This window comes from Sinocyclocheilus anshuiensis, unplaced genomic scaffold, assembly GCF_001515605.1.
Source record: "Sinocyclocheilus anshuiensis isolate Anshui unplaced genomic scaffold, SAMN03320099.WGS_v1.1 scaffold122, whole genome shotgun sequence".
NCBI lineage: Eukaryota > Metazoa > Chordata > Actinopteri > Cypriniformes > Cyprinidae > Sinocyclocheilus > Sinocyclocheilus anshuiensis.
Genome location: NW_015544153.1, coordinates 425,259 through 441,256, shown reverse-complemented (window position 1 = coordinate 441,256; position 15,998 = coordinate 425,259). Strand labels below are relative to the sequence as shown.

The window sequence follows — 15,998 nt, the reverse complement described above, 5'->3', positions numbered from 1 at the left end:
ATTTGTCTCCTCCAAAGTTTCAAACAAGATCTCAACAGCATCACACACTGTGCTAAGATTTTTTTCTTTAGCTACAGACATGGGATCTCTCACATTTGTCTCCTTTAAAGCTTTAGAAGAGATCTCAACAACATAAAACACTGTGCTCAGATTTTTATCCTTAGCTAGAGACTCTGGATCTCTCAAATTTGTCTCCTCGAAAGTTTAGATTAGAGATCTCAACAACATCACACACTGTGCTTAGATTTTTCTCTTTAGCTAAATAATCTGGGGGTCTCATATTTGTCTCCTGTAAAGCTTTAGAAGAGATCTCAACAACTTTACAAAGTGTGCATCAAGTGAAGTACTTGAAAGGCACTAAATAAAGGGGGAAAATTCATAAATTCAGAGTTAAATGCTATATTGAGAGAGAAATTATGCAGAAATAAGGATAATGTTACTTTTTATAAGACAATGTTTATGTACTTAGGCACATAATCTTGATTATTAATTGACTAATTTGATTATTAATACATATTATATGGTAGACATGTTTGAGCTCATATTGAGGCATTTGTCCACACTTTGTAAAGTTCTTGAGATCACTTCTGAAATATAGAGGAGACAAATGTGAGAGCTTCCAAGTCTTTAGTGTAGGAGAAAAATCTGAGCACAGTGTGTGATGTTGTTGAGATCTTGTTTGAAGCATTGGAGGAGACAAATATGAGACCAATGTCATTTATCCACACCATTTCAATCAAAGACAATACATGCAGTGTCATATTTGAAGTTGTTTTATGTAGACAGTGTTTAACGTTTCTCCTAAACGTTGCATGATTTCTTCTTTGTCTCTCAGGGAATATGCTGGGAGAGGCTGTTTTTCTCTCCATCATGTTCTCAAATTTGTAGGGGCGTTACAGAGAAAACAGGGGAATAAAGCAAGTGTGTGTATGTGTGTGTAGAAAGCGTTTCAGCTGGTTTACCCATAAGCAAGTCATCTGAAATGTGCCCCGGACCCCCTCTTCTGCTACTCAAGGATGTAACAGCAGTGGAAGAATAAACTAACTAACATAAACCTCACAAGCTCATTAAAATACCACATGCAGCCATGGAACTCTACAGAGTGCTGGCGGCCGTCCCGCAGAGTTAGTATAGTTATAAAGCTCTGTTTGGCTGCATGAAATACGTCGTTCACATGTCTCCATTGTTGGAGATGCATTAAACTACAGAGCAAATTTGCCAGCAGTTTGTTTTCAAGTTTGTTTTGCCATTGTGTAATGTTGTAAATTTAACAATGCATAACACATGAGGAGTCAGTTCTGTACAAGAAACTAGCATTACTTACAATGTGTGTCATATTAAATTTCTGTCCCATATACCACATGTACACTTAGTGCCTTTGTAGATTTTATGATGTCCTGTGATGCTCATGAGGATATGTCACTATTAGACTAGCTTCCTTTGTCTTTTCTATGGCATATAACTCCATGTCTTACTGAGTATCTGCCAACTCTTTTTTTAAGTATGTAACATGTTTCTGACTAAATGGCTCATGATTGTTGAGGTATGATGTTTTGCACGTTTTGGCTGCAGGTGGAGTGAAGTCATGCTCGCTGAACTGCCTGGCAGAGGGCTATAACTTCTACACTGAGCGCGCTCCAGCTGTGGTGGACGGCACACCTTGCAGGGACGACTCTCTGGACGTTTGTGTTAATGGCGAGTGTAAGGTGAGACAGTCACACACTCTTTTCTTCAAGTATACGTATCTGAGAGGTTTCAGATACAATATGCTTTTCCAGTTGTTGGGTTTGTGGCTTTGAACTTCTGCCAGAGCAAGAGACAGAACAGAAGAGGAAAAAGTCCCTCTAGACACATAGATTCACCAATCTCTCAACGCATTATTGTAGCAATGTGGAGCATCCTGGATTTAATTAGAGATCTGAGCTGTTAAAGGGTTAGTTCACCCAAAAATGAAAATTCTGTCATTAATTACTCACCCTCATGTTGTTCCAAACCCGTAAGACCTTCGTTCATCTTAGGAACACAATTTAAGATATTTTTGATGAAATCTGAGGGCTCTCTGACCCTCCCATAGACAGCAAGGTAACTACCATGTTCAAGGTCCAGAAAAGTACCAAGATGATCGACAAAGTAGTCCGTGTGACATCAGTGGTTCAACTGTAAAGTTACGAAACTACGAGAATACTTTTTTGCGCAAAGAAAACAAAATAACTACTTTATTCCACATTTTCGTCTCTACTGCGTCACTTGTGGACGCGCGTTCACATGACAGAATTAATGAAGAATTTTCATTTTTGGGTGAACTAACCCTTTAAGACTCCATTGCTCCTCGCCCCATTTTTCACTAACTATTAAGGGTGCTTTAATGCTAAAGCTTTTTAGACATCAGAGTTCAGTATCGTTTGGTTGGTGTGAAAGTGATTTTCTATAGCTTCAGGGCTCAACAATAAACATAGGCTGCTGTCCTGTGGTCAATGTGAGAGAGGTTTGGGCCGAACAGAGTTTTTTTGGCAGAACAGTCACTTGCCTTTTTGGGCAATTATTGTGTTACTTCTGAAAATTTCATGTTCACTGCTCTTGTGCATTTTTTTTTTTTTTGTATCTTGCAAACTTAAACATTGTGAAAATTTCTTTAACTGTTTTCTACATTGTTGCCAATTGTCAACAAAGTAATGTTGTCTAGCTGGTTAACAAACTTTTGCAAAAGTGACTTAAAATTATTTTAAATTATTTTAAAAGCATCAATAAGAATGTGTTGAAAACTACAAACCAGACAGTAATGTTTTGTATCATATGCCATTGTTTTACAATTGCATTATAGCTGTATAATTTCCAGATTGTTGTATATTTTTATATTATACAGGGAAAAAAGATTAACAACAGCAATAATAATTCATTATTATTATTATTATTATTATTTTGACAGATGCCACCATAAAAGAATGTTCAGTTTATTTATTTATATTTTTCATTAAATATTATTTTTTCTTTACTAGTACTATTACTACTAGTTATTATTATTATTATACAAAAGAATGATCAAATTTATTTAGATTTTTCATTAAATGTTAAGTTTTTGTGTTTGCAATTAAAAATAATTAGCATAAATAAATGAATACATGAATTAAAAAAGACGTCTTTTGTTGTGGCACCTAAAATAAATGACCTTTGGTAATACATCCACGGGAGCTAAACGCATGTGCTGTTCTGTATAATGTTTTGGTGGAAAATTGAAAGATCATTAGCTAGTTACTATGGTAAACAGCTGCCGCTAGTACTCATGGTGGTACTTGCTTTGATGTTGGGTTCTTCTAACCCAAAAGTACAATGCGAAGAGAGACCAGCTGGAACTGAACTCTGGTTTGGAGCAAACAATCAAATAAAGTGTGAAAGTGGCTTAAAATATGTTGTTCATTAGCATGTTTCATAATGCAAACTGTAGTGTACTTTATTTTCTGTTTTGCTTTGTTGTACTGCACAGGGCATGCTGCATGTGCGCCTTTGGAGCGAGTTGTGCTGGTTTATCTTTGCACTGTTGTCTAGACCAGTGGTTGTTTTTATCAACAGTTCAGTTCAGTCCAGCCCCGTTCTGCTCTGCTCTGAATGCCGCAAGAACTCGATGACCCCCCAGATCCATCTGTCCTCAGTACACACAGCTGAACATGATCACAGTGACTTCTCCCTCCCTCCCCGCCATCAGCTCTCACCCTTTCTCCATTTCTTTCCTTCCCTGCTCTTTTTCCTCTCTTCCTCCGTCTCCTTCCCTCACTCGTTACTCTGCTTTCTTATTTATGGTGCATATAAAAACCGAAGAACAGCAGGGGGAGAAATCAAAGTAGTGTTTGCAACCTTATGGTGGCTTAGCTTCCATACAGTAAGGGTTTGATTATGAAAGCAAGAGCTTTAAAGAACAAGGCATTAAAAACAGCCTGTATAACCATGCGTCCCAAAGCTCAGCTCTATTTGGTCCAGCAGAGGACATGCCCAACCCGCTCCAAGCAGCCATTGACTTACCATTGTTGTAGTGAGGAAATAGGTCACACATTTGCAGGTTATGGAATCTAGGCCAGGTCAACAAAAGTCTTTGGCGCTTTAGTGGGATTTTTGTGAAGTTGCACAGTCCTGGATTTGGAAAGACTCAAGCAGTTTCAGGTCTGCTGGTTGCTGAGTTCATTTTGTGTGTTACGTTTTACATACTGACAGCAGAGACTCTTCAGTTTCTTCTTTAATGGTCTGGATTGTGTGCAGATTTGGCCCCTTTGGAGAAACTTGCAATTGCTTTGCACAATGTCAGTGAAAATTAATTGTGATCTCTCGAATTCTGGGATTGCTCTTGAGATTATACATCAAACCTTGATATTTCTATCAGGGCTGTCAAAGGAAAACTTGAAATCGCATCATATGACCCCTTTAATACATGTGATTAGTTAAATATGTTAACACCATTTGAGCCCTTGACTTACTTTCCTCTGTGGGATAGAAAAAAGAAACTTAGGGGAATCAGAATCAGAAAGATCTTTATTGCCAACTGCTTGCACACAAGTTTTTCTTGGTAATGAAGCTTCTAGTGCACACATAAATACAAAAACACATAATAAAATTAAATAATAAAATATGAAAAAGTATAAAGACACAGGTTAAGTCAGAATAGACATATTTACTGATTATGACCGTTTGAAAGTATTATGGATAAATGAAATGAAAATCTGAGCATATGCTTTGTCCTTGACATGTTCATGGGGTCGGGAGTCAGTGTCTGAAACATTAAAGTGTGACAAACATGCAAAAAAATAAGAAATCAGGAAGGGGGCCAACACTTTTTCACACCACTGTATATATTGAATGAATGAATACACAGCGGTCTAATGGTTGTTCTACCATTTTCAGTTCAAGCATGAAATATTTTTGCAGAGCACATGGCAATACATTATTTGACTGTGAATGATGTGAAGTTGATCATTTTCATATTAAGTATAATTTATTAAACAGAGCATGAAAAATAGCTCCATACAAGTGTTCATTTGTATAGAGATATGCCTAATTACTCCATATACAACATTCAAAAAAGACATCCTTTGTAAGCAGGGTATGTTTTGTTCTGTATTTGAAGTTTTGCTAGAAAGATATGATTGATAACTTGCAGTAAATTAAAGTCAAGACAAAATATTAACAAAGCAAAAACAGTGTTTTTAGAAGAATAAAAATGTACTGTAGAAAGACCAGTAAAATTGTACAATCACAGTATGCATATTGGGGCTGAAAATCAAGTAAACTGAACTACTTTATATGAGATCAGCTAAATCCACAATATAAATGAAATAAAACTGCATGTAATATTGCATATAAGTGATTATAATTATTATAAAGATTATAATTATAATTTTTGCACAGACAATGAAGTAAATCTATGTATATATTTAGTGTAATATCTGCAAATTGTACATTCCTTTTTGCCGGTAAATATTGTGATCTTTGCCTTGACCGCTGACCTCTCTAAATATGTGTGTGTATCTGCAGCACGTGGGCTGTGACCGAATCCTAGGCTCGGATGTTCGGGAAGATCGCTGCCACATTTGTGGAGGAGATGGGAGCAGCTGCCAGGTCATCGAGGGGGTCTTCAATGACTCCTTGTCTGAAGGAGGTACTAAGTGTGTGCACTTCGGTTTGAACTGGAACAATTTGTAACAATATGTGCAAAAGAAACATTGCTGAAATACCGTGTATCTCACTGAGGACCTGGGCGTTGAACAGTTTCCACAGACAATTCCATTTCAGACAAACAGTCTCGTGAAATTATGTTTTAGGTGTTAAAATGCAAGCCCTCGTTGGGATAGATTCAGTCTCTTGACAGAGGTAGAGTGTCTATTGCTGTGGATTTACAGTTGGTGTTAAAATATGATCCCCTAATGCTGAACTAAAGCTCAGTTCGGCACAGAGTAGGGTGCTAAATTATTATTCCTCTCAGCTTTAAGTAGAGCTAAAGTAGTTTATTTCTGGGCCATTGTACAGATTAAAGCACAATTCACTCATTGATGATTTAGTTTAACATTAGGGAATCTTGTATAATAATTTTAACATCAACTGTAAATCCTCAGAAATAAAAACTTGCTTTTACTCTGAATTATTTTTGCTTGTTTGTTGACTTAATATAAGATCGCATTAATCAGCAGTCAAAAGCTATTCAGCCATTGTTTTAGTCACACCATGACTCATGCAGTCTGACTCCATTCTGGAATTACTTTTTTCCATCAGGAATTGATAAAAACAAGTTCCACCCTATATTTTTATTTTCCATTAATTATGATGTTTCAGTCAGAAATATGTCACATTATTGTTGTGTACAGCAATTCATGTTGACTTTAAAGTATCACTATTACTGCCCGTAGAAAGGGTTGTTTAAAAGGGATGGTTGTGTCCATTTTCTAGAGGTCATGGCAGCAGAAATTGTTTAAACTTTATTGTCACTTAACACTTTATTGTCTGTAGTCTGGGTGTATTTCTAAGCATGAGGCCAATGCAAATTGTGATAAGCACTAATTTTGCAGTAGCGATCGCGCCATTACTTGATTTACAGGGGTTAAAACAATGCAGACAGCATGTGCAAATAAACAACGCTATCATGAGGCACAAATTTATTTTAAGGGGATTTCCCCTTATGCCGAGTTCACACTGCACGATATTCATGACTGTTGGTCATTACTCATGCAGTGTGAAACCCCCTGTTGCCGATCCATCGTGCAATGTGAACACAGCAGCAACTGAATGCTACCCCAGATAGTCACGCAGTGTGAAAACAATGGCGATCCGACGAGTTTGAAAATCGTGCAGTGTGAACTCGGCATTAGTGTCCTTGAGAAGATGGATAGTATAATTCTTTCTCTTAATAGTTAAGTGAAGACTGCAAATGCACATGTGAGCACCCCCAAACCTCAGTAATGTGTGCGTGTGTGACATGCTTTGAGGTACTGGGAGCAGCCTTGGCAAGTTCCTCTGGTGTCTGGGGGAGTATTTTGAGGCCTGGATCTAACCCAGAAGTCCAAGTGAACTGGATTGTCCAGGACATAAGAGAGACTGTTGCTCCTTCCTTCAGTGGCACACACCAACCTCTTTAAAGCCCCTGATAATTCTGCTTTCCTGTTCTCCAGTTAGTGCTTTCTCAGCCTGTGTTCAGAGAGTTGTCAGTAAACACGCTTCTCAATTAGCTGTTGAAGTCATGAACTGGAAAACATTAAAATCAAATTGCATTTTGAGACAAGACTAGTTAATTGGGTGAAAAGGTGGAAACGATTCTAGCAGTTTCTTCTACTATAAGTAATTCAGTGCATTTCACTGTAAAAAAATACAAATGTGTTGCAAGTTGTTTTAATATTTTAAACCCTCCACCCTCTCTAAAAAAATAATCTAATCGCTTTGCGGTATGTTTTGACGCTGAGCAGGCATGAGAATGCATGAGAAAACGAAATGAAAATCAACTCACCATAGAAGAAAAGGAAAGATGGAGATAGAGGCCAAAAGCAGTTTAATGGTACAGTGCAAAACCAAATGAGTTTACAGTAACAGACAAGTAAAACGTTATTTTAATAGCACCTTTTAAAATGGTGTTTACAAAGTAGAGTTGGCAGAAATAAAATCTACAAACTAAGAGTGAAATACATAGAAGCACAGAAAAAATGGGAAAATAAAATACAATTTCGAATAGCTGTTGTATTAAATTTTAAAATGGCAAAGCTGAATTTTCAACGGTCATTACTCCAGTTTTCAGCATCACATGATCCTTCATAAGCCACTCTAAGATGCTGCTTTGGTGCTCAAGAAATGTTTCTTTTTATTATCACAGTTGAATATTTGCTGAATATTTTTGTGGAAAATGTGATTTTTTTTCTGGATTATTTTGTTAAGTAGGAGGGTTTTTTTTTTTGTAACAATGTAAAAGTTTTTACTGTAAAAGTTTTTTTTTTTTTCCCACAAATATATCAATGTAATGCAGCATATCAGAATGTTTGCATTCTCCACCAGGCCATATCAATGTTGACATTTTTATTCTTAAAAAAAGGTAAGGAACCCACAGTAATTTACAGTAAAAGGGCCCAAAATTCCTGTTGATGGCCCTCTTTAGACTTTAGATGTGTTCAGAGAAGCTATACAATCACTTTATAGAACCTCAAACAATGTGTGTAAGTGTTTGTGTGGTGAGCATCGTACTTCAGGTCAGATATGTGTTGTACAGCTGCCTTACTGTTGAGGGGTGCACAGAGACTCCTGCCATTCTGAAAAGACGTTTCATAATTACCTGCTCACATGCAAGGCCCAAGTCATAAACGCTGATACAGGATCTTAGCCATGCAGAATTCCTTCCGATGGTTTGTTCTGAAACAGACACACTTCAGTTAGGATGAGGGTGGTTGAGAGTGAGAGATTGAAGTCAGAAGCTGGAGTTGTTTGCAGGCCTGTGGTGGAATCTGGCCTTAAACACATTGTGTGCTGGGCAACAGAACTGAGGAACGTTGCCCAGGAATTCAGTTGGAATCTCAAACCTCTGCATATCCCATCACAGTCAGTGTGTGTTTGTTTGTGTTCTCTCTTAGGTTATGAGGAGGTGGTCAGGATCCCCAAAGGATCAGTATTCATACACATCCAAGAGCTCAATGTCTCTCACAATTACTTGGGTGAGACACAATTTTTCATGGTTTGACTCAAATATGAGCCTCTTATGGGAAGCAGAACTAATACACTCTTGTTGCCTTTTCACATTTTTTAATTGTTAACCCATGGTCATTTATCCCAGGTTAGCTTGGTTATCTTGGTTATATCCCAGGTTAATTAAACCTGGATTGTCAGGTTTCAAGATTTTACAATATGCATTTGTAAACCCTCGTTTAATATGTGAATTTACGAGATCATTTGGTTATACACAATAAATACACTACCTGATTTAATAACTGCTCGCCCTTTTGTGGAAATATTGGCAGTTAATGTAATTCAAAGTGAAGTGTTGCATCCCCCCAAAAAATTTAGCATTTGCTTTCAGAAGAATAGAAATATAGTTTTTCTGCCATCTCATATTATTTACATTACCGGTTTTGCGTTTGCTCACAAGTTCTCAGCGGAACGCAAAAGTTTTGAGAGTGAATGCTGAAGTTTAGAGAGTGAATGCTGAAGTTTAGAGAGTGAATGCTGAAGTTTAGAGAGTGAAAGCAAAAGTTTTGAGAGCGAATGCTAAAGTTTTGAGAGTGAAAGCAAAAGTTTTGAGAGCGAATGCTGATGTTTTAAGAGTGAACGCAAAAGTTTTGAGAGTGAATGCTGATGTTTTAAGAGTGAACGCAAACGTTTTGAGAGCGAATGCTGATGTTTTAAGAGTGAACGCAAAAGTTTTGAGAGCGAATGCTGATGTTTTAAGAGCGAACACAAAACTGTTGATGGAAATAATTTAAGATGGGAGAAAAAACTACATTTCAGTGCTTTTGCAAGCGAAGCAGAGTTTCTCTGGAAAAACACAATACTTTTCCTCCTATCTCATATTTTCCCCATTTTGCCATAGCTCTTAGGGGCTCCGTAACTTTATTGATTGGTTGCTTGTTGCCAATAAAAAAAAACATTGTAACAACACATTCTATACTTTTGGCACCAAAGTAGTTCCAACTTCCTTTTACAAGTGTAAAACCTCGTTTAGCACAGTGTTCAGTGTCCATGTCGAAGAGTCTGTTGTGTTTTGAGGCCCATTAATCATTAACCCTTTCCATACCATAGTGTTGAAGAGCAAAGGGGATCAGTACTTCATCAACGGCAAGCTGACCATCGACACGCCAAGACGCTTCGACATTGCGGGAACCACCTTCCACTACTTCCGACCCGCCAATGAACCGGAGACCCTGGAAGCACTTGGACCCACCAACATGACCCTGATCGTCATGGTAACTCAGAGATACTGGGTGGTCTGTTCAAGCATGATATTTATGCACTGCTGGTGTTGGTACAGATGCCTCAGAATTTAGACAGCTGCAGTGTATTTGCAATGTGGGTCAAGTGCAATTTTCTGTATAAATGTTATTCAAAGCTGAAGTGTGTAATTTTTTCAATATTTTTCATAAATACTTTTCTCCTATCCCATTTTAATATGCTGAGAGAACAATGAGTAAGCTATTTGTACGTTAATTGCCCCAAAAAGTGTAAAAAATGTGTTTCTTTGTTTGTTTGATTTTTGTTTGTTTTTTGAGCATCTTGATCAACCGACACAGCAGCAGTGTTGTGAGTTTAGACTATCAGCTTGTCCTAGCAATAGAAGATGGGTAGTTTTTGCAAAATCTGTTGGAAAACATTTATTTGATTTCATTACAAACTATCCGAGTCAGAGTGTTTGATGGCCAGATCAGTCAGTTCAGTTCACTGTTGTGTGGTGTGTTGCAGGTGTTGGTCCGTGAGGAAAATCCTGGGATCCATTACCGTTTTAACCCACCTGTCAACAGAGATCCCCTGAGCAGTTACGCCTGGCATTATACATCCTGGTCCCGCTGCTCTGCGCTGTGTGCAGGAGGTGACTGTTTTCTGTCTGTTATAGTTTCATTGTCTGTTTACTGACGCACATAATGAAATCATTCACACGTGGAAGTGGCATTACAAGGTTTTCCTCAAAGAAACTGAATTTAAATTGTGTACACATTCACAGTGACTACTAAATGCATAAGAAAGTCAAGTTGTCCAACACCGTTCACACGAACAATGTAAATTTCCCATGTCTGCCATTAGGATGTGTGTGAACCGTTTGAAAGCCTGTGAAAAAAAACAATTACATCGACTGTATACACCAAGAACCCCAGCTTTGATGTCACTTCCTATCCTCAAGCTCTTTCCCTATTATTCTTGCATTCATGCTTTGTGAGTTAATGACCCGTATTTGTCTTGCTGATAAGAAACTATTAGCTATGACTCAGAAAAAATTTGCTGTCGAAAACATAGACTCTGCTCCAGAATCTTGTGAGCTGCCTCATAGGGAGCATTCTAAGGCATCATGAAGGTTTTTAGTTAACAACCATAATGGAGAAGACAATGCCATAATGCATTAGAATAAATCCAAAAATAACAGGTAAAATAAATGTTGATTATGATGCTGAGAAGTGTTGTTTAAAAAAAGTGATGTACAGTATATTGGTACCATATATTATACAATATTTTGGTATCTATTGGTCCATATTGGATATAAATCAGCCAACAATGGAAATTTAATTATGCATTCTCATTTAACCTATTTTTACATTTAGATTACCTTTGCCATCATGTAACACTCAAAAGTTCATTTTCAAAAACACTAATTTCATAACACTGTTAAATGTAATTTTTTTAGCAGATCTCAAATTATTTATTATGCTGTACACTTAATATTTTTGTGATGCCTAATTTCACTTGTAGCATTTAAAACTATTTATTTTATTTTTAAGTGATTTTGTTTTTGATAGAAGTCTGTAATGCTCGCCAAGACTGCATTTATTTGTTAAAAAATATAGTAAAATATTGTGAAATATTATTAAAATTTAAAGTAAATGTTTTCTATTTTAATATATTTTAAAATGCCATTTATTGTTGTGATGGCAGCCATAACTCCAGTCTTCATTGTCACTTAAGTATAATAAAAGTTAGAATAAAAGTATTAATTTATATAAAAAAAAAATAAAAAAAAGTGTACGGACCCCTAACTTTTCAATGGTAGTGTATACAAAATAGTATATAATTTTAATATCAGCCTTTTATTTGTTTTTGCCTATAAAATGTGACATAATTAAAAATGTGAAATAAAATTATTTGTATTGGGCCATAATTTTGATATTGGTCACCAATTAATTTACCTTATAAGGTTCCATTTCAGTTAGAATGCTGCTTTAGAAGGCAGCTGTCTGTTTAGGTGGTAAGCAGCAAGGCTGCTCACTAGATTTTGGAACAGAGCCATAGTGTTCAACAAAACTGGCACAACCATCATACCATAATAATTTCACAGGGATTGTGTATTTACACAAAGACAAGAATGAAACAGCACTGACATCAAAGCTTCATGTTTGTATGATTAGGGTTTATGGTAATCTACTGTGATTTATATAACGAAGACTGTTCTTTTTGTCACAGGGGTTCAAGTCCAGCAGGTAGTGTGCAAGAAACAAGCCGATCTCTCTGTGGTGTACAACCACTTCTGCGACAAGAAAAAGAAGCCCAAAGACAAGAAAAGACCCTGCAACTTGGAGCCCTGCCCTCCAACGTGGGTGTTCTGTATGTGTTTGTGTGTGTGGCATTAACATCCATCCCGATCATATATGCTCCATGCTAAATATAGGTGCAAATGGGATGCATATGGAAACACATGGTGATTTGATCATGCAAACCACATTCAGAAATGGTCAGGGGCCACATTAGATTTGTATGCTAATGTATCCTGATGCTTACCAGACATCATCGAAGGACCACTGATTAGCCAGTCAGTGCAATTTACTATACTATCTAAATCACTGTACCACATTCACATACGCTAATTAATATTCATAAGCATATTTATATATTTTTTTTGTTTTCTTCTATCTTCTTCATTTTAATAGCAAATTATTTTTCATTATTTATATTTTTTTGTATTCTTGCATCATTGTTTTAAATTGTTTAAATAGTAAACTTTTTTCAAATTTGTTTCTTTCCAGGTTTATTTTTTCCCCCCAAATTTCAAAAGTCTTAGACTTTTGTACTGTACATGCACAAGACTTCACATAACGTCTTTGGTGTTCCTGATCAACGTGATGCGATATGCCATCAATGCCTGATATATTCTGGTATCTGTGTATCTGTCAGGTGGTGGACAGGAGACTGGTCAGATTGCAGTCGGAGCTGTAACGGAGGAGTGCGGACGCGGGAAGTGCTGTGTAAAAGAAAGATCTCGGTAACAGAGGAGAAAGTCCTTGATGACGCGGCCTGCACCCCACCACGGCCTTCCGTCACCGAGCCCTGCAACAACCACACCTGCCCACCAGAATGGCATGCCCTGGACTGGTCTGAGGTAGAGAAACAGCTGGGTCCAGCTGCCTATATGTTAAGACTGTGTCTTAAGAACTGGTCTGACCAACTAGCAGTCAGCTAGGGCGTCTTATTTTTCGGGTTCAATTAGACTAGTAGTCTAGTAAAATCTTACTTCGATCTTTGGTGTAATTTGGTATTGTCTCTTTGTTATCATGTATCTTTTGCAGTGTACTCCTAGCTGTGGTCCGGGTTACAGGTACAGAGTGATTTTGTGCAGAAGTGGAGAAAACGGTGAAACGTTGCCAGAGTCAGAGTGCCCGAAACAAAGCCACCCGACCACCAGGGTGCGCTGCAACATACAACGTTGTCCACCACCTCAGTGGGTTACAGGACCCTGGGGAGAGGTGAGATCTCATTTAAAGCTGTGAGATTGTCACTTTGTGATTTCATCACAAGCACTTAAAACATCTGACATAAGTGTTTAATGTGTAAGCAAAATTAGATTATGCCTTGAATCACTGTGAATGGCAAGAATGTTCTCCTGAGACCCAGCAAAAAAAGCAATTTTTAAATTAATACACCCAATGTTCTCATTCTTTCCAAAAAATTTGCTGAATTGTGATGTCGGACATATAAAAAAGGACAGGAATCAAAATGTCCAAAAATGAATCGTTGAGTCCAGATATGTGAGGTTCGATGAAAACTTTTTCTTGTTTTATACATGTTCCTGTCCTGTTTGACGTGTGTTTTTGTGTGTGTTCCAGTGTTCGGCTTGGTGCGGTATGGGTCAAGAGATTCGTTTAGTGCAGTGTCTGACACACACTGGCCAGCCATCTAATGAGTGCCCAGAGACACATCGTCCTGCCTCCATGCAGCAGTGCAAGAGCAAGTGTGATAAAAATGGCCCTACAGATAACCCTGAAGGTTAGAGGTCAAAGGGCAAGCAGACACACTTTGCATCCCAATAATATTATAATTCGTACATTCCAAATCATAGTATGTTGAATAGCATACTGAAGTATACAACAAATATTGCCCACAATGCATTGCTCTTTTAGCTTTAGCAACTATACTAACTTAATTTTATGACAGTATTATGTTGCAGTACTCACATACATAAAGTATAGAGTGCTGCAGTGATTGCGTCATCACTGCAGAACTCTATACTTTATGCATGCCAGTACTTTTTGTAGGCCAACCTGAAAGTTAGCATCACAGGGGTTCCCTTGACAAAAAACTGTTAGGATTTTTCAATTGCAAAGCAAATGTTGAAATTTGTTACATGCTTGAAGTCACTGGAAAATATGAAAACATTGTGTGTTATTAGGATGCAAATTTAATTTCTCTGCGACTGACTGCACTTTTTCTGTGTCCCGCAGAGTGTAAAGATGTGAACACAGTGGCATACTGCCCCCTAGTGCTCAGGTTCAAATTTTGCAGCCGTGCATACTTCAGACAGATGTGCTGCAAAACCTGCCAAGGACACTGACCTCCCTCTCACTCGCGCTCTCTCTCTCTCTCTCACGCTCAATGTCTCTCTCTCTTGCCCTCATTTTCTTCCCTCTCCACCCTCCCATCTTCTTGCATGGCCAAAACCGCCCATGCTCAGCATTCCGCTGGAGGAGTGCTGTTAACCAATGGCAGACTGACATCATTGTGAGAGAAAGCACGGAAGAAATGAGAGCGAGAGAGAGACTTGAAAAGTGAGAGAAAGTCTGTGCTGCTCTCTTTCTCTCCCTCCAATCAGCTGCTTTGGCAATGCTGCTGTGAATACCAGTCTGCCCAAAAGACATCCGTCAGTGTTTCTTTTGCTCTTCCATGTGGTGCTTTCGGCCATCACTGTCATACAGAGAAGTGTTTGTGAACTGTCACAGATGTACTGCTAAATCTCAGTGAATAATAGTTGTCTGTTATTGTAATGTGACCATTTATAGACCGGTCATCTTTATTATAGTCTCAAAGGTTCACTCAGTAATTTTTTGTGTAGCGCTGGTCGTTTTGGACTTTTACTGACACCTAGTGTTGTGGACTAATCATCATGCACAGTTGTTTTCAGTTACCAATGTAGAAAAGCACTACTGGTAGTCAGCCATTATTAATTTAATCCACAAACAAAATTGTCCAGAAACAACCAGGTTACTGAGTTGAAATGAGTAGTGTGGAGCTGGTCATGTGATCTCAATATGGCTGCTCCCATGAGAGACCCATTCCATGTAAAATAAACCAACTCTTGTTAGGCTGGGATGTTAAAATATTTTTCAAAAATACTTTTTACTTTGCTTGTGTATAAAATTTTACTTTGGATAAACATTACTGAGTGCATCTTTAAAGGGATAATTCACCAAAAAATGAAAATTCTGTTATTATTTACTCACCCTCATGGTGTTACAGAGCTGTATGACTTTCTTTATTCTCCAACACATCAAAAAATAAATCTTTGTCCATACAATAAAATATCTATTTTTGTGTTCCACAGAAGAAAGAAAGTCATAATTGTTTAGAACAACATGAGGGTGAGTAAATAATGTATTTTCATTTTTGGGTGAACTATCCCCTTAAGGGCCTTTTCACTTACAGCAATTTGCAAAGCAACCAACAGTTAACTATTTTTAAAAGAGTTGGTGATTTTAAACAACATGAGCGAAGGTGCGGTCACATTTACCACTGGTCCAAAGAATTTTCACAGTGAAATTTTCGCTTGGGGGGATTTTCCCTAAACAGATTTTGCAACGAATTTCGCAAATTGCAAAATCGCTGCGTTGAGCACCAGAAAGCTGTTTGTTTTGAAAGTGACTTCTATGTGAGCGGTGCATTGTACATTGCAACACTGTGCTATACAATGGACCTTTTGCAAAGAAACATTTGCCGAAAATTCACTAATGTGACCGTACCGTAATGCTTCATGATACAGATGAATGCTGCAGTTGAGAGGAACACTGACTAGCAGTGAGTTGTTGACATTGAACAATTAAATCATTGTCCGTGTGAACTGCCCTTTAGAGACACTCCAGATC

General features: G+C 37.7%; 1 protein-coding gene across 1 annotated transcript in view; it reads left to right on the top strand.

The window, feature by feature from the left end:
- Positions 1-15,349, top strand: part of LOC107695212 (A disintegrin and metalloproteinase with thrombospondin motifs 10-like) — a 37,151-nt gene extending 21,802 nt beyond the window's left edge. The window contains exons 15-24 of the mRNA XM_016495029.1: positions 1,573-1,706; positions 5,518-5,641; positions 8,586-8,666; positions 9,748-9,911; positions 10,405-10,531; positions 12,112-12,241; positions 12,820-13,024; positions 13,212-13,388; positions 13,749-13,908; positions 14,364-15,349. Coding sequence (XP_016350515.1) covers positions 1,573-1,706; positions 5,518-5,641; positions 8,586-8,666; positions 9,748-9,911; positions 10,405-10,531; positions 12,112-12,241; positions 12,820-13,024; positions 13,212-13,388; positions 13,749-13,908; positions 14,364-14,473 — 1,412 coding nt within the window. The 3' untranslated portion in view covers positions 14,474-15,349. The remainder of the gene's footprint in view (positions 1-1,572; positions 1,707-5,517; positions 5,642-8,585; positions 8,667-9,747; positions 9,912-10,404; positions 10,532-12,111; positions 12,242-12,819; positions 13,025-13,211; positions 13,389-13,748; positions 13,909-14,363) is intronic.
- Positions 15,350-15,998: the final 649 nt, after the last annotated feature.